The sequence below is a fragment of the Schistocerca cancellata genome, chromosome 2, assembly GCF_023864275.1.
Source record: "Schistocerca cancellata isolate TAMUIC-IGC-003103 chromosome 2, iqSchCanc2.1, whole genome shotgun sequence".
Lineage (NCBI taxonomy): Eukaryota > Metazoa > Arthropoda > Insecta > Orthoptera > Acrididae > Schistocerca > Schistocerca cancellata.
Genome location: NC_064627.1, coordinates 691,305,969 through 691,330,377, shown reverse-complemented (window position 1 = coordinate 691,330,377; position 24,409 = coordinate 691,305,969). Strand labels below are relative to the sequence as shown.

General features: G+C 41.6%; 1 protein-coding gene across 1 annotated transcript in view; it reads left to right on the top strand.

The window, feature by feature from the left end:
• LOC126162448 (protein Gawky) overlaps nucleotides 1–24,409 on the top strand; it is a 294,019-nt gene that overhangs the window by 105,266 nt on the left and 164,344 nt on the right. The window contains exons 3-5 of the mRNA XM_049918963.1: nucleotides 2,496–2,648; nucleotides 21,430–21,700; nucleotides 22,396–22,613. Coding sequence (XP_049774920.1) covers nucleotides 2,496–2,648; nucleotides 21,430–21,700; nucleotides 22,396–22,613 — 642 coding nt within the window. The remainder of the gene's footprint in view (nucleotides 1–2,495; nucleotides 2,649–21,429; nucleotides 21,701–22,395; nucleotides 22,614–24,409) is intronic.

Genomic DNA, 24,409 nt, shown 5'->3' with positions numbered 1-24,409 from the left:
TATATTATTTTTCCACTTAATTTCTACAGAAATAAAATTCTCTATTATGTTGGGAAATTCTTGATGCCTTTATCGAAAAAAGAGTTGGGACTGTCCAACTGAAAGTCCAGATGTATAACTTGTAGGCTGCTGTACTGTCTGTGAATATTGGCTCAAATATGTGCAAGCTACATCGTAATAAATGAAGATGGTAAGTAGTGTGATAAAAAGACATTTCTGTATAATTTCATAGGGCTTATACCTTGAAGTCTGGGGCAGTACATAGCCATGCAGAAACAAAATTGATCAAATTTGGAAATCAGCATACTGTTTAAAACCCAAAAGACAATTGCTAGAACTTTTTTTACTGACAGATGGCTTCTGGTTTGTAATTGGTCCCCTCTTTCAGCATTTTCTTACTGCGTCTCTACCTCGGGTGATGGTCAGCAGTAAGTTGACCACCCTTACGGTAGATAACAAAGTAGTCAGGACTTTCTCATTGTATATTTTATTGCTGTGTAAGGCATATATTTTAAGGCTCCCATAAACAAACAAACTTGTTTGTCAAATTAACCATTGTCTAGTCACAGATTTGTCAAATGAGACTGTACACAACCAGCGTTTCTCAGTTCAACATCACTTCGAAGGAGGTGCTGTAAATGTTCAAGTATTTTAACAGTAATGAGAATGATCGCAAATGCAGACAAAACAGTTCTGTGACTTTGTTTAAAGAAGAAGCAGTAAGCAAGATGCTGGCCCAGACTGTTTTAAAATGAGAGAGAAATATACAAATGAAAACCTGTTGACGTGTTACACTCAGAAGCTGCTGATGACACCTGCTTTCTGTGGATGGAGAGTGAAACCATCAATAACTTGTTTAGAGTCATGTCTCCCTCACACTGAAAAAGGAGATGCAAGTATGTGAAAATTTATTCTTCTCTGCTTGGTTCCCTAATGACATTTCATTAAAATACATCATCATCATCCATGGAAGAACTGGAGAACTTCATTTTTTTTAATTTTTTTATTTCATTGCACTTCCACATGTATATTATGCGGAAAATACTGTTTTTCCTCTTAAAACCTGCCTGTGTAGTATAGGACTGGGAAAAATGTAACACTGCCATTTTGGTGATTGGCATTGTTATTTTGTTTTTATCCTTGATTTTAGTTCCCATAGTTGTGGAAACTCACAATACAGTGAGATAAATTATAATATAATTATTTGTACTAAAAATATATGCCAAAACATTCTCACAAACAATGTACGCCATCTTGGAAAACTTTTCTCGTAAACACGGAGTATACTTAACAAACATATCAAACGGCACCATACACTGTCAAATGTTCGGTAAGCATGGTGAAGTTGGACAGATTGATTGTGTGTGGGAGCCTTTTGTGCAATGAGAAATCTGATAGACGCAGATACGTGGGATGGGTATTACAACATTTCAAATTGATTTTAATACTGCATGTTAATGGGGTATGTTTTTGGTGTATTCAGGACAAACCCATAGGTTTCACAAGCAAGTAGTAGTGAACTGACACATTGACACCCTCTACCATGATCAGTTGTGCACAGCAGTCAATCTCATTATTGTTTATTGTCATTGTGCAGGTATAGGGACACTACACAGTGTGTGTTATTTGCGAGTGCCCCCCCCCCCCCCCCCCCCCCAACAACATCACAATAACTGCAGAGATTTTCTTTTTTTGTTCAATACACATATTGGCCGTTTACAGAATCCATCTGTAAACAGTGCTAGTAGTCTAGCTAAAATGTCTTGACATCTTTCTTCACAAGAGAACTAACAGTAATATGTTGTATAACAGAGGAATGTATACCCTGCTGTTCATAGTTGCCACTCGTGGGGAAATGATTGTATGATGGTGCGTAAGCTTGAGCCTTCTATGTACCCCACGTAAATCTGTCTATTACTCCACTACGTTACCATTTTTCCCTGTGGCCGAAGTACAAAAATCTGATCCATTTTTGTATAAACCTCTCCTGTAGCAGCAGCTGAAACAGAAAAGTACAAAAGAATGGATGAATAAATGAGTGATGGTTCCACCATTATATCAAATATGTGACATGTGGCACAAAGAGAACTAAATTTGAGTTTAACATACTCCTTTACATCAGTACAAACTTCTACTGTGTCAAAGGAAGTTTTCTGGTAATCAGTGTGTGGTAGCTACACGAACACACTAGTCCATTGTCACAGCCACAAGAGCCTTTGAAAATAAGAAGTTGGAATTTCATGTTTCAGGCTAAAGAAGCCCAGGCATTATACAGCAGGTAACGGAGCAGGATAGTTGCATTTATTGTAGTAAAAAAAAGTTTCTTACAGACTTGGACCATAACTAAATCTAGACTGTAATGAAAATTTCTGAGTCATGTGTTATTAAGAGTAGTTCAGCATTTATTACTGAGAATCATCATGTTATTTTTTTATGTTTTATTGGTTATAATAGTTTAGTATTGTATGTAACAGACTTTTGTACCATTGTTTCAGGATAATTTAGAGCCAAATGTTGTGCCAGGAAATTTAGCAGTATTGCTACCTGCTGCTGGCTGTGAATGTTTCGATAGTGTTGTAGGAGGGGCATCTATCCACACTGCCCATTTTGCCCCTCTGATGTCCACAGACCAAGTACCTGCTCTCAGGGTGAGTTTCAGGTTATTTTATTGATGGATCTACTGTGTTATCAGCATCATACAAAGGGCTAGGATGCTGATGATTATATTTGTGAAGTGTTAAGAACTATTACTGTTCGTTTATTTACTTCAGTTGTTCATACTAAAATACATGATATGTGGCGAGTGTTGTAATTTTGAAATTGGTACCATGGTACCGTGTTAATGCACTTTTCCTGACATTTTAGCACATTCAGCTGTACTAAAAAAGGACATGTTTTGGAGTTGAATTTAATGTGTTGTGTCACTGAAACTACATATTTTAATAATACAAATGTATAAACATGAAAACTACCAAATACGACGTATCAATTTCGCGAGCACCAAACTGAGCTTGGTTTGCTTCTGTCAGTCAGTCATGTGACCTCAAGGAAATTACACTGTTTTGCCATGTGAACACACAAACACCTTGCATTGAACACACATTGAAGTTCAGAATTAAAAACCCTAGAAACATTAAGCATGAAATATGAATAAGTAGTAATGGTAAATATTTCGGATTAACTTAAAAACATTGCAATATGATGCAAATCCATGCTCTCACATACCTTGAATGGTCAGGAAGGTAATCTTGTCAGTCCCCAAAAGTTTTTCACCAAAAGTGGTGAAAAAAGCTGCTGGCACAGGAATTGTAGCTGCCGGTCAGGCCTGCAGCACTCTGGAAGGAACTGCAGTTTCCGCAGCTGTGTAAAATTTACCTGTTGTGACAAAAACATCATTAATAGTTCCTCCATGTGATATGCTCTGTGAAATGTGTGCCCAGGTAGGTAACGTAAAAAAATTTCTGTCTTTTTGCCATATCATGGGATGGCGCCTCTAATGTCTCACAACGTTCTCTCCTTTTTTTGCATGTGAATGGAATGATCTATTAGATGCACAAAGTTCACATTATGGTTGACGCTTTAAGGGCTGAAAACTGTCAGCACCATGAGTTTTGTATTACTTCCAACTCTCACTTACAATGCTCATCCAATGAAGGATCTTTTCTTCAATTATTCCTATCATGACTCACATAGTTTGTGCTTCCACAAGTAGAAGGAAGGCTTCTGTAGATTGACTCCGAATTCCACCAGACACACACTGCCTGATGATTTGATGACATTTGCCGTGTTTCTTTTCCCCAGATTTTGTCTCGTACATTTTAACGACAATACCTGATTCCCCTAATGCTTGTGAACTGTTAATTGGTCCACCCAATACACACTTCATGACAGATGGAAGACCAGTCACAACAGTTTCCTCTCTTTTGCATTTTTTTCTCTATGCCATTGTATACAAGCTTTTTTTAGTTAACAATACAAGGAAAGGGATAGATTGCTCTCACTGTAAATATGACACATTGAGTTGCGAACAGGCGTAACGAGAAGACTGTTACACATTTAGCTTTCGACCAAAGCATTCCTTGGTAAAGGAAACACACACTTCCATTCACACAAGCAAGTACACCTCACATGCATATCACCACCACCTCTGGCAGTTTGGACTCGAATGCAGCTATCACGTGGAATGAAAGCAGCAGTCTGAAGGGGGCAGGGAAGAGGGAGGAATAACAGAGTACAGCTGGGGGGAGAGAAGAGAGCTGTCTAGTGAGGTGTGCAGGGACTGGATGGAGACATGACAAGACTACCACCAGGTCCAGTGTTGGGAGGCTGTGGAGCAGGGAGTTCGGAGTTGGGGGGAGGGGAGGTGGGAAGAAGGAAAGGAGAGAAGCATTGCAGGGGTAAGTTGGACGGATGTTTGACGAAGGATGGCACACAATGACGACGACGAGGGGATGTGAATAGGAGAGCAAATTATAGGAAAGGGGATGGAAACTGTTGGGTGGAGGGTGCCGGGACAGTAGGTTACCATAGGTTGTGGTCAGAATAATGTAAAATTCAGAAAAGCTGTAGGTGGAAGGGAGCATTCGGATGGTCTGGGTTGTGAATCACCCATTGAAATAAAGCATGTTACGTTCAGCTGCATGTTGTGCCCTAGGGTGGTCTACTTTGCTCTTGTCCACAGTTTGGCATTGGCCATCCATCCTGATGGACAGCTGGTTGGTAGTTGTACCAATAAAAAAAAAGCTGTGCAATGATTGCAGCAGAGCTGGTATGACGTGGCTGCTTTCACAGGTGGCCGGGCCTCCGGTGGGGGAGGATAAGCCTGTGACGGGGCTGGAATAGGAAGTGCTCTGTGCGAAGATTGGGTAGGTCTTGCACTTGGGTTTTTCACAGTTATGATCCCTGTGGTCCGGGTTTGGGTTTGGGATTGGGAGTAGTGTATGGATGCACTAGGATGTCATTGAGGTTGGGTTGGTGATGGAACACTTCATTAGGAGAGGTGGCAAGGATGCCCCCTATTTGAGGGCATTGTGATAGATATTCGAAGCCCTGATGAAGGATGTGGTTCAGTTGTTCCAGTCATGGGTGCTATTGAATGACAAAGGGGGCACTGCTTTGTAACTGTTTCGTGAGGGGTGGTGGAATGATTGGGAGAGAGTGAGGAAATGGGATGGGCAGTTTGTCTATGGATTAGTTCTGGAGGATAGTGCCTGTTTATGAAGGACTTGACGAGACCTTCAGCATTCTGGGCAAGGGAGTTCTTGTCACTGCAGATATGCTATACCTGGCTTGGCTGACCAGGCTGTATAGTAGGGCTGTCGAAATGCAGATACTGTTAGTGGCTGTAGAGAGGTGTGTATGGAACCATCAGAGAAGACATCAGCATCCAGAAAGGTGGCATGCTGCATTGAGGAGGACTAGGTAAAGTGAATGGGAGAAGTGTTGAGGTTGTGAAGGAATGAGGATAAGGTGTCTTGGTGCTGAGTCCAGATCATGAAGATATCATCAGTGAACTTGAACCAGACTGGGTGTTTGGTGTTTCGGGAGGCTAGGAAGATCTCCTTTAGATTGCCCTTGAAAAGGTTGGAATATGGGGATAGCATGTGAGTGCCCATGGCTGTGCTCGGATTTGTCTGTGTGCCTTTCTTTCAAAGGAGTAGTAGTTGTGAGTTAGGATAAAGTTTGTATGCTGTATGAAGAATGAGGTTGCAGGTTTGGAGGCTGAAGGACATTGGGAAAGGTAGTGTTCAGTAGTGGCAAGACCATGGGTATGAGGCGTGTTGGTGTATAGGGAAAGGGCATCAGCAGTGACGCATAGGGTACAGGAGGTGAAATGGTGGGGATGGTGAAGAATTAATGAAGGAAGTGGGTGGTATCATAGACGTGGGAGGCTAGTTAAATTTCGGCTACATGATAAATCAGTCAAATCTAATGGTCGTAAATTCAACTAAATGCCTAGGAATTACAATTACGAACAACTTAAATTGGAGGGAACACACAGAAAATGTTGTGGGAAAGGCAAACCAAAGACACTGTTTTATTGGCAGGACACTTAGAAAATGTAACAGATCTGCTAAGGAGACTGCCTACCGTATGCTTGTCCGTCTTTTTTTAGAATACTACTGATAGATAGGATTGGCAGAATACATCGAAATATTGAAAGAAGGACAGCACGTTTTGTATTATTATGAACTATGGGAGAGAGTGTCACTGAAATGATACAGGATTTGGGGTGGACATCATTAAAACAAAGGCATTTTTCATTGTGGTGAAATCTTCTCACGAAGTTCCAGTCACCAAATTTCTCCTCTGAATTCAAAAATATTTTGTTGACACTGACCTACATAGAGAGAAATGATCACCATGATAAAATAAGGGGAATCAGAGCTCATACGGAAAGATATGGGTGTTTGTTCTTTCCACGCACTATACAAGATTGGAACAATAGGTACTTAAATGGGATTTGCCGAGTATCCATGTAGATGAATGATTCACTCCAGGAAGAACATCTCATGCACACATGACTACTACCTCCACCAGCTGGGACTGAAATACAACTGTCATGTGGAACGAAAACAAAAGCAGCAATTTGGAAGGGATGGGGAAGAGGAAGGGATAACGGAGTATGGCTGCAGGGAGAGAGGAGCACTCTCTACTGGAGCATGCAGGGACTAGATGGAGGCATGACAAGATTGCCACCAGGTGCAGCTTCAAAAGGTTATGCAGTTGGGGGGGGGGGGGGGGGGAGAGGGAGCAGGGTAGAGGAAAGAAGGGTGAGTGCTTTGGCAAAGGGCGGCACACAGTGAGGGTGAGGAGACATGAGTAGAGGGAAGGTCATAGGGCAGGAGGCGGAAACTGTTGGGTGGATGGTGCGGGGACCATAGGTTGGGGCTGGGATAGTTTTGGGAATGGAGCATGTGTTGTAAGGATAATTCCCATCTGTACAGTTAGAAAAGTGGTGATGCAGGGGACTATCCAGATAGTCTGGGTTGTGAAGCAGCCATTGAAATTAAGCATGTTATGTTCAGCTGCATTTTGCTCTTTGCCACAGTTTATTGCTGGCCGTTTATTCTATTGGACAGCCACTTGGTGGGCACGCCAAAGAAAAACCTGCGTAATGACAGCAGCAGGGTTGGTATGCTCCTGTCAGGCCCTGCACGCACTATTGTGTGTTTGTAGTTTTGCCTTCTGTATTTGCTAGGAAATTCAGGCCTGCACTGTACAATCATGTTGGGGGGGGGGGGGGGGGGAGTTGAGATGTGGGAAGCCTTTTATTTCCACAATTGATCACTGGAGGGCACCAGCAGTCATCATCAGACATGTGGTTCGAGTTATGGTGGTGGCCAAGAAGCACACATTTGACTGTTTGTCTGTGTTATCATAAGGAAAGTTTCTACTCACCATATAGTGGAAATGCTGCTTTGCGAAACCTGTAAGATGCAGATGATTAAAGCAATGATGATGATATCATTGATCCTGCTTCGCTCTAAACTGCAAAGAGAAATGCGGAAACTCCCGGAAAAATTTTTCTGGTTCGTTGTCATAAAGTGAAGATTTTTAAGAAGCATCCACTTCACAACTTCCCTTCTAATAATACTGTTACATTCCATTCTAGATTTTCCATTGCATTGTCATAAGTTTGGTTTAGATAGTTTTCATGACTTAAATCTACTTTACATTGATCATATTAAGCAAATATCTTATAAACTGTTCATTTAATTGAAAATTATTGGAAATATAAATGGAAACATTTGCACATGCACAATTGTGTGTGTATTGGGCCTAATGTTAAATTTTTAAGACCAAAGCATGTTGACAAAGTGCATATATCTGTGTTTGTTTCAACATATTTTTCTGTTATGTCTGACAGACAGTTGGTTTTATATGATCCTGTGACACTGTTTTGTCATTACTTTGATAATATCACCTGTCTAGAAAGTAATTGAAAAAGAAAATTAAATTATTGGTTTCGGCACACCTGAGTGATTCTGCGATCACTGCTTTGCTAAACCTGTAAGATACAGATGATTTAAGCATTGATGATGATACCCTTGATTCTGCTTTGCTCCCAACTGCAAAGAGAAATGCAGAAATTCCTGGAAAAATTTGTCTGGGTTGTTGTCATAAAGTGAAGATTTTGAAGAAGCATCCACGTCACAGTTCAGTGAAAATGACATGTAACAACAAAACATGTGGAACGTAAACCAGCAACATTATAAGTAACACCAGGAGGAACAGAACATACATGTTCTGGCTACAGCTGCACTAGCAAATGTTAAAAAATCAGGTCACCGGAATATTTGGGGAAATAAGCATTTTCTCAGGTGCCACCATCTTCTGAAGATCAAACAGAGCAGTACACCTTACCACCTACCTATGTTAAAGCAGAGGTTTGTTTGCGTACAATATTTTTCAAGAAAAATTTAATTTCATTTGTTTCAGGATGTTGTCAAAGTTATAAATCCAGCATCTTATTTCCTAAATCATTTCAATGAACAATTGTATCAAGAAGCTGCAGTCTTCAGAGACATTTACTACATGATAAAAACAAAGCAACAACTTGCAAAATTCGCAGGAAATCAAGAAGTTGTTCAGTGTGCCCATCAATTGTATGCACCCACTGGACTCGCATTCGGGAGGACGACGGTTCAATCCCGTCTCCAGCCATCCTGATTTAGGTTTTCCGTGATTTCCCTAAATCGTTTCGGGCAAATGCCGGGATGGTTCCTTTGAAAGGGCACGGCCGATTTCCTCCCCAATCCTTCCCTAACCCGAGCTTGCGCTCCGTCTCTAATGACCTCGTTGTCGACGGGACGTTAAACACTAACCACCACCACCACCACCAAATTGTATGCAAGTGCAGTCAGTCAATGGAAGGAATTGGTGTGTGTGTGTGTGTATCAGCAGATGGAGATGTATTGTACACACGTAAACTGAGGAGGAGATCCTAAACATAAATTTACGTCTGGTAGACATGAAGTATGAATTCAATATAGGAATGACAGTAAAGCAAATAAACCTCTAATGAAAGACATAAATTATTTGCTGCTATCTGGATGGCCATAGAGGGATTGATGATCATTTTGAAACAGGAGGAGGACATTTATTATAGTTGAAACTGAAAGATACATACCATCATGTTCACACTCACAGATAAGAGATTAGACAAATTTGATCAATGGCCTGTTGTTGATGGCTTAGAATCTACAAGAAGTTACCAAAAAATCCATTGCAAATGGCTTTCAAGAACAAAATTCAATAGATGTGATTTGTACCTGTGTTTACCCAAATATGTCAGCTGCTCTTGCTTGCATCACAGAAAGGAATGCGAATGAAAACATGACTTAGTTACTGTGTGTATATCGTAAAAAATGTTGTGGTAAAGGACCAAACATGCAATTGTGCAGTTCCAAAATTTTGAGAAATTTCTGAAAATAATTTTTTCTAACAAATTGCAGACTGGTTTTTACACCCTAAAAATTTCTATTTTCAAAATTACGTATAAAAGGCAACCCAGGGTCTGAAGGAGATACTTCATGGCCGCTTTCGCTGGTGGCCTGGCCTCTGATGCGGTAGAATAAGCCTGTGTGACAGGACCTGGAATAGGAGGTGCTCGGTGGCTGAATTGGGCAGGTCTTGCACCTTGGTCTTCCACTGGGATATGATCCCTGTGGCGAGGGGATGGGATTGGCATAGGGATGGACTAGGAGGTTGAGTGGGTGGGGGAATACCACTTCAGGAGGGGTGAGAAGGATCTTTGGTAGGATGTGCCACATGTCAGGGCATGATTATAGGTAACCAAAGCCCTGACTAAGGATGTAATACAGTTGTTCAAGTCAGGGTTTGTGTTGGGTGATGAAGGGAGCATTCCTTTTGTAACTGTTTCAAAGGGTAGTGGGAGAATTGGGAGTGCGTGAGGGAATGTTAAGAGAGATCTGTTTGTGGACTAGGTCGGGGGGGGGGGGGGGGGGGGTGTTGTATCACCTGTTTGTGAAGGCTTTGGTGAGACTTTCGGCATTCTGGCAAAGGGAGTTCCTTTCACTGCAAATACACAGTCCCCAGCTGGCCAGGTTGTATGGGACAGATTTTTTGGTGTTGAAGGGATGACAGCTGTTTAAATGCAGGTACTGCTGGTGGGGTTTAATATGGATAGAGGTGCGAATAGAGCTATCGTACAGTAGGGTGGCATGCTGTGTTGGGGAGGACCAGGTAAAATGTGTGTGAGAGAAGGTGTTGAGGTTGTGAAGGAATGAAGATAGGTTCTCTCTCTCTCTCTCTCTCTCTCTCTCTCTCTCTCTCTCTCTTTAAATCTGTGGTATGGCATTTGACAAATGAAGAAAAGTAAACTGGAGAACTAAAATTCCTCAAGTAAATATTCATTTATTGTTGGATATCCGTCATCAACCCTTTTGATGGACAATCAGGCCATGGGTACCAAGCAAGATGACACAAGGGTAAGATATGGTTGACGGATACTTCAAAAGGACACCACAAGTTTCCTTCCCCATACCCTCTCAATGCGAGCTTTTGTTCAGTCTCCTTAATGACATTGTTATTCATGGGACTTTAAACCATAATAATCATCTTTTCCTTTATTTTCTGTCTGGCTGTACTTTGTGGTAAGTTGCGTGTGACAAGATAAAATTTGGAACTTAGTTGATTTCAACACTACTGTCAATTACTACCTTAGTGGCCCCCTAATGTATTATTAAATGCAGATCTCTTGTCAGTTTGTTTCCTCCTCTATGAGAAATTTCTTACTATACATACAATCTATACTGCTACATAAAGGCAAGTCATCATTTAATGTTGTTACCATAAGACTCGGAAAGGTCTTGACAGATTTACTTCAGATTTTCACACAATACTCTAATTAACATTCAGATGGAGTAGGCTGTATACACTGATCAGGCAGAAATTTTGACCACCGACATACTATTGAAATAAACCCATCCAGATGATAACAGCGCCAACTGGTGAAAAGTCGCTGCTAGTCAGACATATGCACTTTGCATGTAGTATTGGAGAGCATACTGTCTGTGTGTAGAATGGGCAAGGCGCTCTATCTATCTGAGTTTGACTGAACGCAGATTTTGATGGCCCAGAAACTCGGCACGAGCATTTCGGAAACTGCACTACTTGTTGGGTGTTCTACATCTACATCCATACTCCGCAAGCCACCTGATGGTGTGTGGCGGAGGGTACCTTGAGTACCTCTATCGGTTCTCCCTTCTATTCCAGTCTCGTATTGTTCGTGGAAAGAAGGATTGTCGATATGCCTCTGTGTGGGCTCTAATCTCTCTGATTTTATCCTCATGGTCTCTTCGCGAGATATACGTAGGAGGGAGAAATATACTGCTTGACTCTTCGGTGAAGGTATGTTCTCGAAACTTTGACAAAAGCCCGTACCGAGCTACTGAGCGTCTCTCCTGCAGAGTCTTCCACTGGAGTTTACATCTCCGTAACGCTTTCGCGATTACTAAATGATCCTGTAACGAAGCGCGCTGCTCTCCGTTGGATCTTCTCTATATCTTCTATCAACCCTATCTGGTACGGATCCCACACTGCTGAGCAGTATTCAAGCAGTGGGCGAACAAGCGTACTGTAACCTACTTCCTTTGTTTTCGAATTGCATTTCCTTAGGATTCTTCCAATGAATCTCAGTCTGGCTTCTGCTTTACCAATGATCAACATTATATGATCATTCCATTTTAAATCACTCCTAATGCGTACTCCCAGATAATTTGTGGTATTAACTGCTTCCAGTTGCTGACCTGCTATTTTGTAGCTAAATGATAAAGGATCTATCTTTCTGTGTATTCGCAGCACATTACACTTGTCTACATTGAGATTCAATTGCCATTCCCTGCACCATGCGTCAATTCGCTGCAGATCCTCCTGCAGGAGTTCTGTGATGAGTGTCTTCAACATGTGGCGAAACCAAGGTGAAACCAAGTCCAGACATTGTGAGATTGAGATGCCTTCTCTCATTACAGATGTCAGACGTTGTAAGCTGGGCAGACTGGTAAAACAGGACAGGCAGCAAACTGTATCAGAACTAACATCAGACTTTAATGCTTGGCGGAGTACAAGTGTATCTGAATGCACATTGCACCAAACACTCCTAACGAAGTGCTTCCCCATCCGACGACCCACGCATGTGCCAATGTTAACATCATGACATCAGCAACTATGACTGTAACTGGCACTTTGCCATCGGCAACTGGATGTTGGTACAGAGGAAGAGCGTTGCATGGTCTGATTAATCCCAATACCTTCTTCATAATGCCAAAGGAAGGACATGAATCCATCGTCTTCCAGGGGAACAGATCCTTAACACCTGTACTGCGGGACAGAGAGAGACACTGGCAGCAGCACCATTATGCCCTGGGGAACATTCATGTAGGCATCCATGGGTCCAACAGATGTGGTGCAAGGCACCATGATGACCAAGGAGTATCATACACTAGTTGCAGACAATGTACACCCCTTCATCACGATAATGTTTCCCGATGTTGGTGGCATTTTTCAACAAGATAATGCTCCGTGTCATAAGGTCAGGAGTGTGATGGAGTGGGTCGAGGAACACAGTGGCAAGTTCCAGTTGATGTGCTGGCCCCTTAACACTCTAGATCTGAACTTGGTCAAACACAGTGAACATTAATAAAAGCTGACAAACTGCAGGAATGGATTCATGACTGGAAATGGAGAAAAGAAGATACTACGAATATGTGTCTGGAAATGGAAGGTGTGTGTCAATGACAAATCTTCCCAGAATGCAGTACAGAGCTGCATCGCATCCACGTCACAACAGATGTTCAAAGTGGTCTCCAGTGCACATGTTCACGCCTTGCATAATGGATTGCTGCACTCTCATGCACATTTTTACCTCTCTCGAAACAGCATCACAGGTGTCGCGAACATGCTGTTGAAAGTGTCTGCACATCAGGAACTGGTTCAGCATACACAGGACTTTCCACATGCCCTTACCTCAAGATAAAAATCCGAGGGGTTTAAGTCTGTTGATCTAACAGGCAATGTTATAGGGCCTCCGCATAATATCCAGTGTCCAGGGAAGATGTTCGTGAGGTGAGGTGTCTGCAAACAGTAATGCAGAAGTGGGGGGGGGGGGGGGTGCTTTGTTGTGCTACTTTCTCAAGTAGCCCAGGCAGAGTATCTGGTGGAAGTTCAGGTGCATTCCTCCATCTAGATGTTGTGGAATAATGACTGGTCCAAGGATGTGGTCATGAAGAATCTCCGCCAACACATCGACAGTTTAACTGATGCAGATGAGATGTTTCAACCATCCCCCAATGATTGATGATGCCAGTTCTGGTAAAGTTTGATTTGTTGGTAAAGAAAACTAATGACAGAAATCCCATAATGGTGATGGTCTGGTGGAAAAATTATTAACAAAATCCACTGCTGATAATCCTTGCACTCATTGCAGCTGGAAGACACAGTAGTGGTTGTCATGCAGTATACACATAATTGTTGGTGGTCATCTCTCTGAAAGAACCCGTGGTCACAAACATGCCCAAAAAGGATGTGAAATTTTGTGTGATGTGATCGGTGTCTGTCAGGTTACTCATTTTTGTGCAGCCTCTCAAGCATTTCCATCTGCTTGGCCCAAGCAGCATCTCACCTTCTTCCCGACATGAATACTAGAAATACCAGACCATTCTGCTGCGTACAGTACGCTGTGTCAATCGCACTGCCTGCAACACACAAGGAACACGCGATATGTGGTCAGAAGAACTTTCATTCATCAGTGCCTTCTACCGTGCCAATGATGCATTTCCGGACACATGTTCATAGGACATTTTTTTTCTCCATCTCCAGTCAGGAATCCATTTCTGCAATTTGTTGGTTTTATTAATGTTAACCCTGTGCATGTATGTGTATGTGTGTGTGTGTGTGTGTGTGTGTGTGTGTGTGTGTGTGTGTGTTACATTGTGGTGTAAAGCAAGTAGTGTATGCTGGGACATCAGCACAACATGTTGTGTTTTAATTGTACGTTATTGTATTTGTGACACGCTGATGTTCTCTGCCACTTTTATGTGACGCAACATCACTATGTGACTTTCAGTGTTGTAGCAAGCATATACATCTAACAATGTTAGAAGATTCAATGATGACAGCGTAGGTATTCCGACTTGCACTAAAAGTTTTTAACTAAAAAAATTTCAAAAGGGAGAAAATAACAGCAGATATAAGAAAACACACACACACACACACACACACACACACACACACACACACACACACACTCTTTAACTGTTAGTTCTGTTGAGCTAGAATTTGAAGAAGGCAATTTACACAAATATCAGCTGTGAGAGCACAGGCAACAGTAACAAGTGGAATCAAATACACAAAACACATTCTTACGTGGGAGCTAACAGCAAGTGACTGGCAAACCAACAACTTCTAATGTTAAAGCTGTCAAGTCCGAGTAGAGACTTGTGTCTGCACTCAGATCTAATTATAGAGAAGTGCACAAAATTTTAAACTTCAAGTATCAGATAAACATCAAACAGGCAAGCAAGGGAAGACAGTTAATTTGAATAATTCACTACACTGTATGAATGACCGCTGTGCAAATTCAAAGCAATCAGAATCTTACAGTTTAGACAGCAGAGCACCACAGTAAGTGAATTTAAATAGAAAAACCCTGTTAATAGAATACCAGTTTACGTATCTGATCTGGATGTCTGCTCTGGTCCATCAGAGCAGACAGTACTCTGCCACGTATTACAAAATGGTGGCACCTTAGGTGTACCCGGACACACCAGATTTAAATGACAATGACAGTATTCTAGAACCGGAGAATAATATATTGTATTAACATACAGAATGTAATTTACCAAATCGCTTAGCAGCACGCACCCTGTCACAGTTGCTTCATAATCCTGCTAAACCAACATGTTGTATGACATTTGCACTTACAGTGCAAAACAAGTGCTAGAACAAGCAGCAGGAGTAACATAACCACTACTCACTATTAACATTACGTCGGATAGAGCAAGCTCACAAAAGGTTGTCCATAGGAAGTCTGGGCATTGAAGTGTACAATGTGATACGCAGTTCCAGTGCAGCAGGAAGGCAAAGTTCCTATTCGCACACTGCAGGATCTGTCCTTGTCACACCATAGAGCCTTCTGCAGCAGAAGCCTGCAATACCTGTGCCTAATGATGCTGGGAGATGCCACATACTATCGGATCCCCTGCATGGTTGCTCAGACACTGCTCTCGCATTCCCACCTCGTGCATCACTATTTGAACACTCCTCAAGTCAGAGGCAGGGCACACCCAGGATGCCACATGGAACCTTCCTGAGGCAGTGGTGGTAGTTTGAATATAATTGATATTGACATATCAGTCTCCCCAAGATAGAGATGGGGTAAGGGGCTAAAAGAGACAAGTTTAGTACACCTGTTTGCTGTCTGCTGGATCTCCCAGCTTAACCTTAGTCACTTGAACACTGACCTTGCAATGCATCTGCAAGTACTCCATAAGAAAGTTAACAGGTGACAGAACTTTGAACATCCTGCATGGGCCTACAAATTGGGGCAGCTTCTTCACATTGATCACATCTGTCCCTTTACTCTCTTCCCAGACATCTATTCTTTACGTAAATGGTGTCCCCCACTGCCTTTTGCACTGCATACCGACTCCCGGCTACAAATTCATGTCCGTCTCTGTTAGTTGCGGCTGACATTCTTGTGCACCAAGTCTTTCAGTGACCAGACGTTGCTCAGGGGTGCGTTAACATCATATGTCAGCATTAGCTGAGGGGGCATCATTTTATGTGACACGTGGTTCGCTGTGTTAAAAGCAATGCTCAGCCATCTCAAGAAGCTGTCCCATACACACTGAGACTGTAATTCGTAAATCATGAGTAATGATTTGAGATTTTGGTTTATCTGTTCCACGAAGGAAGACTGTGGGCAGTATGGTTTTATTGTAATGTGCCTGATACCAAGTCTGAAACAAAATACCTGAAATCCCCATGACTTAAATGCTGGCATGTTGTTACTTACAAGTGCCCTAGGACGGCCAAAACTCACAAAGATGTCTGATAAATGCTTAACTCTGTATGCAGTAGTGGTCTATCTACAGGGGATCGACCAAATGAGCCTGGTGAAGGTATCTACAACAACAAATACAAATCTGTTTCCAGCCTTAGTGTGTGGGAGGGCTCTCGACAGATAGTTTGTCTGTGGGATGTATCTCTCTCTCAGGGTGGAGTGTAAAAGAACCATTCTTATCAATGGCATCAGTGTTTTCCCCACTTTCACTCCTGACATTTTGAAACTACTTCTTGAATGTTCTTGCCCTTACCTTTCACACCATCTGTTCATTGCTTTTAATTTTCTTTTTGTGGTCCACTATTTTCCTGGGCAGGTAAATTGAATCCATCATATCTTGTCTTGGAGTATAAAATTCCCTTTTCTAATGTATGCCTGTCAACTTGATGTCCCTTCCCTAGTTCTATCCTTCCTTCAGCTGATCGTCCCTTTCTTGCTCCTCACTGAGGTTAGAGAATAATTTTGGAACCTCAGTCAACATGGGTCATGGGCATCTCTGCTATCGCTGCAGCTACTGGTGCCTTCTCTTCTCCATTAGGTGTTTCTTCCTTGGGACTAAACATGTGACTCAGTGCATCAACTATGGGGTCCTGGGTGCCCTTGGTATGGACCACTTCAGATTGGAAGGATGATATGTGCACTGCCCGTCTTGATATTTGGCTGATCTTGCGCAGTTTGACCAGCACCCAGCTCAATGTTTGGTTGTCTGTCTCTGGTTTGAAGTGGCGGTGTTACAGATAAAATTTAAATCTTCCTAGGGTAAACAGTACAGCCAACACTTAAATTTAACAAATGGAGTAGTGTTTCCCCACCCCAGGCAGTGCCCTGGAGGCATAGGCTAAGGGAGGGTGTGCACCACCCTGCTCCTGCAGGACAACAGCTGCAATGCCTCCGTTTGAAGCATCAACCTGTACAGTGAAAGGTAAATTAAAGTCAGGATTACATAACACTTGGGGCCTCACTAAGGGCACATTTCAGTGTGTTGAAAGATGTCTGTTGTGATGCCCCCCACTCAAACTTTTCGTCTTTTTTCCAAAACGGTGTTAAATGGTGAGGCCAAATGGCAAAATTGGGGATGAACTTTCTAAAAAAAATTGGTCCTGCCAATGAATCAAGCAATGTGATTCTTGTTGTGGGAACTTGTGCACGGTGGTCATCCTTGACTGGCTCACGCTGACTCCTGTAGCTGACATGATGCATCCCAAGAAGAAAATTTTCTTGCAAGCTGGTGTTAACATTACTTGGTTTTATTTTCAAGGCAGGTTGCCTCAGCTGCCACAAGATGTCACCCAAGTGTTCCAGGTGGTCTTCAAAGCTCTTTTTATAAATGAAAATGTCACACACTAAACTTTAAATCCCTCAGCACAATCTTAACAAACAAGAATGCACTATGGCCCAGGTGGACAGACCATGTGGCACTCTGTTGAATTCAAACCTATTGTAATCCATGCAGAATACTGTCAGTGGTTTAGAGTCCTCTGTTAAAGGAACTTGGTAATAAGCATGATTTAGATTTAGTACTGTAAAGTTCTTGACTCCACTGAACCAAGTGAAGCAGTTGCAAAGATCTGACAACAACACTGACTCCGTTACCACCTTTTGGTTCAGTGCTCACTAATCAGTTATTGGCTGGAATCCTATGTTGTTCTGTTTAGGCGTGAGAAAAATGGGAGCTGCATATGGTGACACTAATGGTCTGATAACCCCATCCTTTAGTAATTGTTTCACTATTTTATACAATTTGATTATTTTAGGTTGTGACAATCTGTAAGGTACCTGTCACCCCAGGACTTGGTTCTTCAATTGGATTTTATACACAATTTTGTTTGTAACTTCCAGTCTGTTGGTGAGCACCTTGGAGAATTGTTCTAAAACTTCAATTAATTGCCTGGCTTTATACTCTGGCAAATGCCCCACATTGACCTCTGAACTTCTAGTTTGGACCTGACTTACACCCATTGAGTCCCAATGCCTACAGAACTTAATTTTGGTGGCAGGGGAAAATTTAAAACCTAAGTCATGACTGACATAGTCCAATATGCACCCTGTACCCATTAAAAAATAAAGACACAATCACTAATTTAATTAAAAGCCCCCTTAACTATTAAAAACCAGTACGACCGAATAAAATCTCTTATCCTAAGCTTACATCTAATTTTACCAGCCACCTGCAATGGATTCTCTGTCATGGAGTTGCATTTCCCTTTGAGTTGTGTTCCAACTGAGGCAACTTGGCTATCTGCGTATGTTTGCAAAACCAGTCATAATCTAGTAAGAAGACACTGCTGCCTGAGTCCACTAGTGCACTCAGTGATACAGCTCCAAATAGTGTGCACATAATCTCTGCTAACCCGCCTAGTGGTTTCCAGGAACCCCACCCCTGTGCTTGGTCCTGGCATTTGTCATTCTGACACTGTTTCATCAGATCTTTGCAATCCCTCACCAGGTATAGTGTATAGCTGCACCTAAAAGAGTCACACGACACGTCCCTCTTTATGTCCAAGTTCCCAGCCCAGTCTCCGAAGCACCTGTTATGGTTATCTGGTAGCCTCTCGCAGCCCCGCTTCTCATCACCATCTTTGTGATTTTCGATACTCATTATCATATCATCCAAGTAGAAAATGAAGCACATGTTATGGTTATCTGGTAGCCTCTTGCAGCCCTGCTTCTCATCACCATCTTTGTGATTTTCGATACTCATTATCATACCATTCAAGTAGAAAATGAGCACAGCTTGTTTAAAAATATAGCATGCGAGTGATCCTTCGGCCGCATGCCTTTCAAGACATTCGTGACAGTCTCTTCCTCACTAATGTCCAGAGATACGCAGTTCTAGGCCCTTGCACACGCTCTGTATAGAAGTCTTGTAAGTTATAGGAGTGCTCCTCAATCAAGTCTCCAAGCCATGTGTCCCTATACAATCAAATAAAATTCTTCTATGGAGTGCAGGAAACAAACCACCACCTTCCAGATTTTCCGGGGTCAATTTAGCTAATTGCCCTGTGCTAGTGGGTAAATAAGCTTGCACGCTACCTTGTGTGGTATTTACAGTGTTTCGGCTAGGTTTTGTAGATACCTCACAGTATGATTGATATTACTGATTGGCAAGGTACGGATATTTTGAATGACCGAAAGCAGGGGATTTGATACTTTACTGAGTTGGCATGAAACATCTATTCGCACCTCGACCTCCTCTGCAACCTCTGGAGTGTGACCTTCACCTTACTCACTCTCCAGCTGCTACTTGATGAAGGACATAAGCTGTTATATTGCTATGACATCCTCCTGCAAGCTTTTAACCTCAGTGATCCACTTAAGTTTTTTATCAGTTAGCTCAATATCCTTAATCGTATTTGAGATATGATCTATAAGAGTGTTCAACTGTGTCGTCTGAGTGCACGAGGCGGAGGTACTGTGCAGTGTACCTATCACTCTGATAGTTTCACTAAAAGTGTTAAATGCTGAACACTTTGACCCAGTGGGGTGGCACAGTGATTAACATTGTAGAGCCTTCCATTCAGTAGGATGACGGTTCAAATACCCATTTGGCCATCCGGATTTAGATTTTCTGTGAATTTACTAAATTGTTTAACGATATGCCAGGATGTTTCCTTTTGAAAGGGTACAACCAATTTCCGTCCCTATCCTTCCTTAATCTGAGCTTGAGCTTGTGTACGTACAGTGCTTTCTAAGACTTGACATTCCATATGCTTTTGATGCTTTCAACAATGCATGTAAGGTAACTGTTTTGAGAGAAAAGGGAGAGTCACATAAAAACACACAGCTTTCCATTCATAGTGAGAATCTTTCCTGCTGTTTGACTGAAAACGAAGTAGTGTAGTCAGCCTGTTTACAAACTGTATACAGGAAAGACAGCAGAACTAATGGCAGTATTTGTAACACTACAAAATACAGTAGCATTATTCTTATTTCTTATTACTGACAGACCTGCTATAGTCTTGTTATCTAAACTCATCAGTAACCTTACAGAAATTTCTGAAGTCATCCAGGCATTGCTGTTGAAGTCAAAAGTTTAAGGTAATGTTGTTCTATTCAAAATGCACCTAAATTGAAGCTTTCCAGTTGTAAGTGGCACTAACTTTATATTTCCATCTGTGTAGTCACACAACACTGCTATAAGTTTTATTTTTTTATTTTTTTGCCTTTGTGACATATTTCTCCATAACAAGGTAGATTACATGTCTGAGGGAAGGACATACATTTGAGATTGAAAATTTTAAATTTTCCGGCTTCAGAACTCTGCATCAAGCATAGTAAAAACGTATAAGCTGTATAATCGATTACACCATCAGCTCACTCAACACTAAATGATGTTTTAATATGTTTCTTGGTAGTACCTTTCTCTTTTTCCCTCAGAACATAAAGAAGGCTTCATTTATGGAGTAGTGGGGATATTTGTTTACCTTCATCCTAATTGTAGGTGGGTTTGTATGTTTGCTGGAAGGACCATGTGTTGGCTGTCTTTGCCAAAATAGAGATCCGAGGTTGAAGGAGAAATGCAGACAACAGAGATGTGTGGAGGCATATTTGTTAAGGAGCCAAAGTCAATACAGAACAAAATAAGATGATTTATATATTAGGAGACGAAACTGCTAACCAATACTTACTTCCAGGATGCAAAACATGTAGTACAGCTGATACATACACATGAAAGATAAAGCGATAAATTTCCTAACTTTTGGAGCTATTAGTTCCTTCCCGGGGGGGGGGGGGGGGGGGGGGGGGGCTATGAGTTGGGGAAGATTAAAAATTAAGGGCAGGTCATACAGGCACCAGGATAACAGGAACATAGTGATCGATCAGTCAGTATAAATACACATACTTCTGACAAGGTCACAAAGTGGAATGCATAGTGATAATAGTGATACTACCACCAGTGCCAGGTCATGCCAATAAACAAAGCGTGGCAGATTTAAGGACTGCCCCAGATCGTCTCTATCTCACTTGTCTCAGCTCACCGATGTGTACTGTGTGCTCTGATGTATTTATTCATGACAACCTTGCAATATTCAGCTCTTATCTAAACACGTGCACAAACACACGCAAAGAGAGTGCTTTCCAGCCTGACAAAGTTAGATTGTCCTCGAGAACTCATGTTTTGAGTTATTCGGTAAATCCCATAGTACTTTTAATTGGCAAGAAATATCCTCCTCTAGAAGTTTTGTTTCTGTTTGGTTCAAGAAGACTGAAGCTCTGCAATTCATGTGTACTTAATTGCTGTTCAATAAAAACAGTAACAGACACTATAAAATTGTTCATGCTAATACTTTTACCTCTTGCATATCCATGTATATGAACATAATTACCACTTTGTACCACAGGACTCAATGGACTGCAGTACCAGTGGATCCACTACCCTGGAAGCAGAAGTAGCAACAGACAGTCGGCCTCCTGTGCAGCATTCTCCATGCGCACAAAGTGATCTAATGGGACATGCGTGCACAGAATTTTCTGACCACTACCAGCAGCAGCAGCAAATCAGTTCCAAAGAAGTAGCAGTTCATTCAAATGTAGAGCAATCTGTCCTTCCTCCAGCATCTACCACTGCCAGCAGGCTGGGGGATGGGACAAACCACAAACAAACTAGTGCAGGTGATTTTACAACCTCTCTGCTTCAGTGGTATCATTCATGTTGTTATAGCATATCTCAACATGTTTTTTTGTAGGAAAGCTTTATAATAAGATCAGTATTTATTGCCCAATTGTAAGTTTTCTTATGAAATTAGTGGAATAATGTCAGTAAAAATTGTCAACTGACTATAAGTCACATCCACCATGTGAACTACGTTGAAAGACTTGAGTTTATGGTATACTTTTCTCAACAGTGCCTCAGCACTACCTGGGAAATGATGTAAAGGAAAGAAATTAACAAATTTGAGTATGAACTCAGTTTGTTTGAATTTTTTTTACATTGAACTAATGGTGTATGTTATAATTACTTTATATTTTTCAGGTTTTAAGTCTTGTGTGCATATAGAAAGAAAATATACAAGTATATAAGAATATAAATGCTAATTTATCAGTATTTTTAAAGTTAAGTAATTGCTTGTTACCTTTTCAAATGGCGATCACCAGAACTTCCATTATATTAAAATGTAATAGGTGCTTAGCATGATGGGTCCTTGAAACCAAGGTATTCTAAAGTAATTTGCAGTCAGCTTGCAATTACTTTGACCTTTAGAAACTAAAGCTAATTAAACAAACACTTTAAATAATAGACTTAAAAACACTATAAATGTGTTCTACAGCGAAGCGACACATTTGTTTGCATTATGTTCCACTTGCAGGGCTACATGCTTTGCACCTCAGCAGTAACAAGTCTGAGGCCTTGGGCCAGCAGGGGGGCACAGGGGAAGCCGGAGGGAGGGATAGAGCTGAACCACCCTCTGGCTCATCCCCTGAGCTGGAGATACTCTCAGCATCTGTGATAATCAGCTCAACTTATAGTGGCACCGCAGGTCTTCCGTCCCTTGTGGTGACCAGCCACAATGCAGTGCAGCACCAGGTAATTCTCAGAGCCCTCAAGAGCAGTTTTCATACAATGTGCTTTCATTTGAAGTAGGTCTCTCACAGTTTTGTTCGTAGATTGGTTTTAATCATTGGTTTGCACTTGACATAAATGTTTTGTGAAACATTTTGTAATTTGGATCTCTGTAAAATATTCTAATGGAGGATGTTTGATAAGGAAATACTTTTTTTCAAAATATACAGAGGAAACAGTATAGGTATGCAAAGATGGACTCATTGTGGCTTGTTGAGTAACCCCAGTTTGTTCTTATATGTTAAGGGTTATTTAAAGTACAGGGTTATTACAAATGATTGAAGCAATTTCACAGCTCTACAATAACTTTATTATTTGAGATATTTTCACAATGCTTTGCACACACATACAAAAACTCAAAAAGTTTTTTTAGGCATTCACAAATGTTCGATATGTGCCCCTTTAGTGATTCGGCAGACCGCGCTGAAAATTCAAAGCGTTTGACTTTGTCATCGGGTGTCAGGGCTTGTAGCAATTGTAAACGGTAAGGCTTCTGCTTTAGCCTTTTCCGTAAGATTTTCCAAACCGTCGGCTGTGGTACGTTTAGCTCCCTGCCTGCTTTATTCGTCGACTTCCGCGGGCTACGCGTGAAACTTGCCCGCATGCGTTCAACTGTTTCTTCGCTCACTGCAGGCCGACCCGTTGATTTCCCCTTACAGAGGCATCCAGAAGCTTTAAACTGTGCATACCATCTCCGAATGGAGTTAGCAGTTGGTGGATCTTTGTTGAACTTTGTCCTGAAGTGTCGTTGCACTGTTACGACTGACTGATGTGAGTGCATTTCAAGCACGACATACGCTTTCTCGGCTCCTGTCGCTGTTTTGTCTCACTGCGCTCTCGAGCGCTCTGTCGGCAGAAACCTGAAGTGCGGCTTCAGCCGAACAAATCTTTGAGTTTTTCTACGTATCTGTAGTGTGTCGTGACCATATGTCAATGAATGGAGCTACAGTGAATTTATGAAATCGCTTCAATCATTTGTAATAGCCCTGTATGATCATGACAAGAACATGTTGAGATAGTTAAATATTTTTTCCATTTAAAAAAATGAGCTGTAACCATTAAAACTAGTTGCTGTGAAAAGTAATATACACCTATGTATTTAATGGCTGTGTACATCTTGGCTGTGAGACTGATATTAACGCAAAAGTTCAATTCATCTGTCAGAAAGTAAGCTTCTGGCCAGCAAGGGCTTCATCTCAGAAATAGACAACCCCCCCACCACCACGCCTCTCACACAAACATGCAAATGTAACTTACACAAACATGATCACATTCTGTGGCTGCTGAGGCCAAAGACTGTGTGTGTGTGTGTGTGTGTGTGTGTGTGTGTGTGTGTGTGTGTGTGTGTGTCCGCGCGCGCATCGCATGGTCTATTTCTGATGAAGTCTTCATTGACCAATAGCTTACTTTCTGACAGTCTTTTTGTTGTGCCTACGTGCAACGCATCATCGCTATATGGTGAGTAGCAACTAAACTTTTCATAATATTGTCACATTCCATCCAGGTTTTTCCATTGTTTAAGTTCCATTCTTGTGGTAGATAGCTTGTGTACCTTCAAAATGCTTATAAACATATCACTGAATATAGTGAAAGGTGAATAAACATATGTAAATGCTGAGTATTCTGCCACTGAGATAAAGAAGTATTATTTTTGTGAGGATTAGCGCACATATTGTAGTGAAATGGATATTAATGCAACAATAACGAACAGGTTTTCTACATATTAGGGTATTATTAGGAAACAGTCGATGAGCATCCAC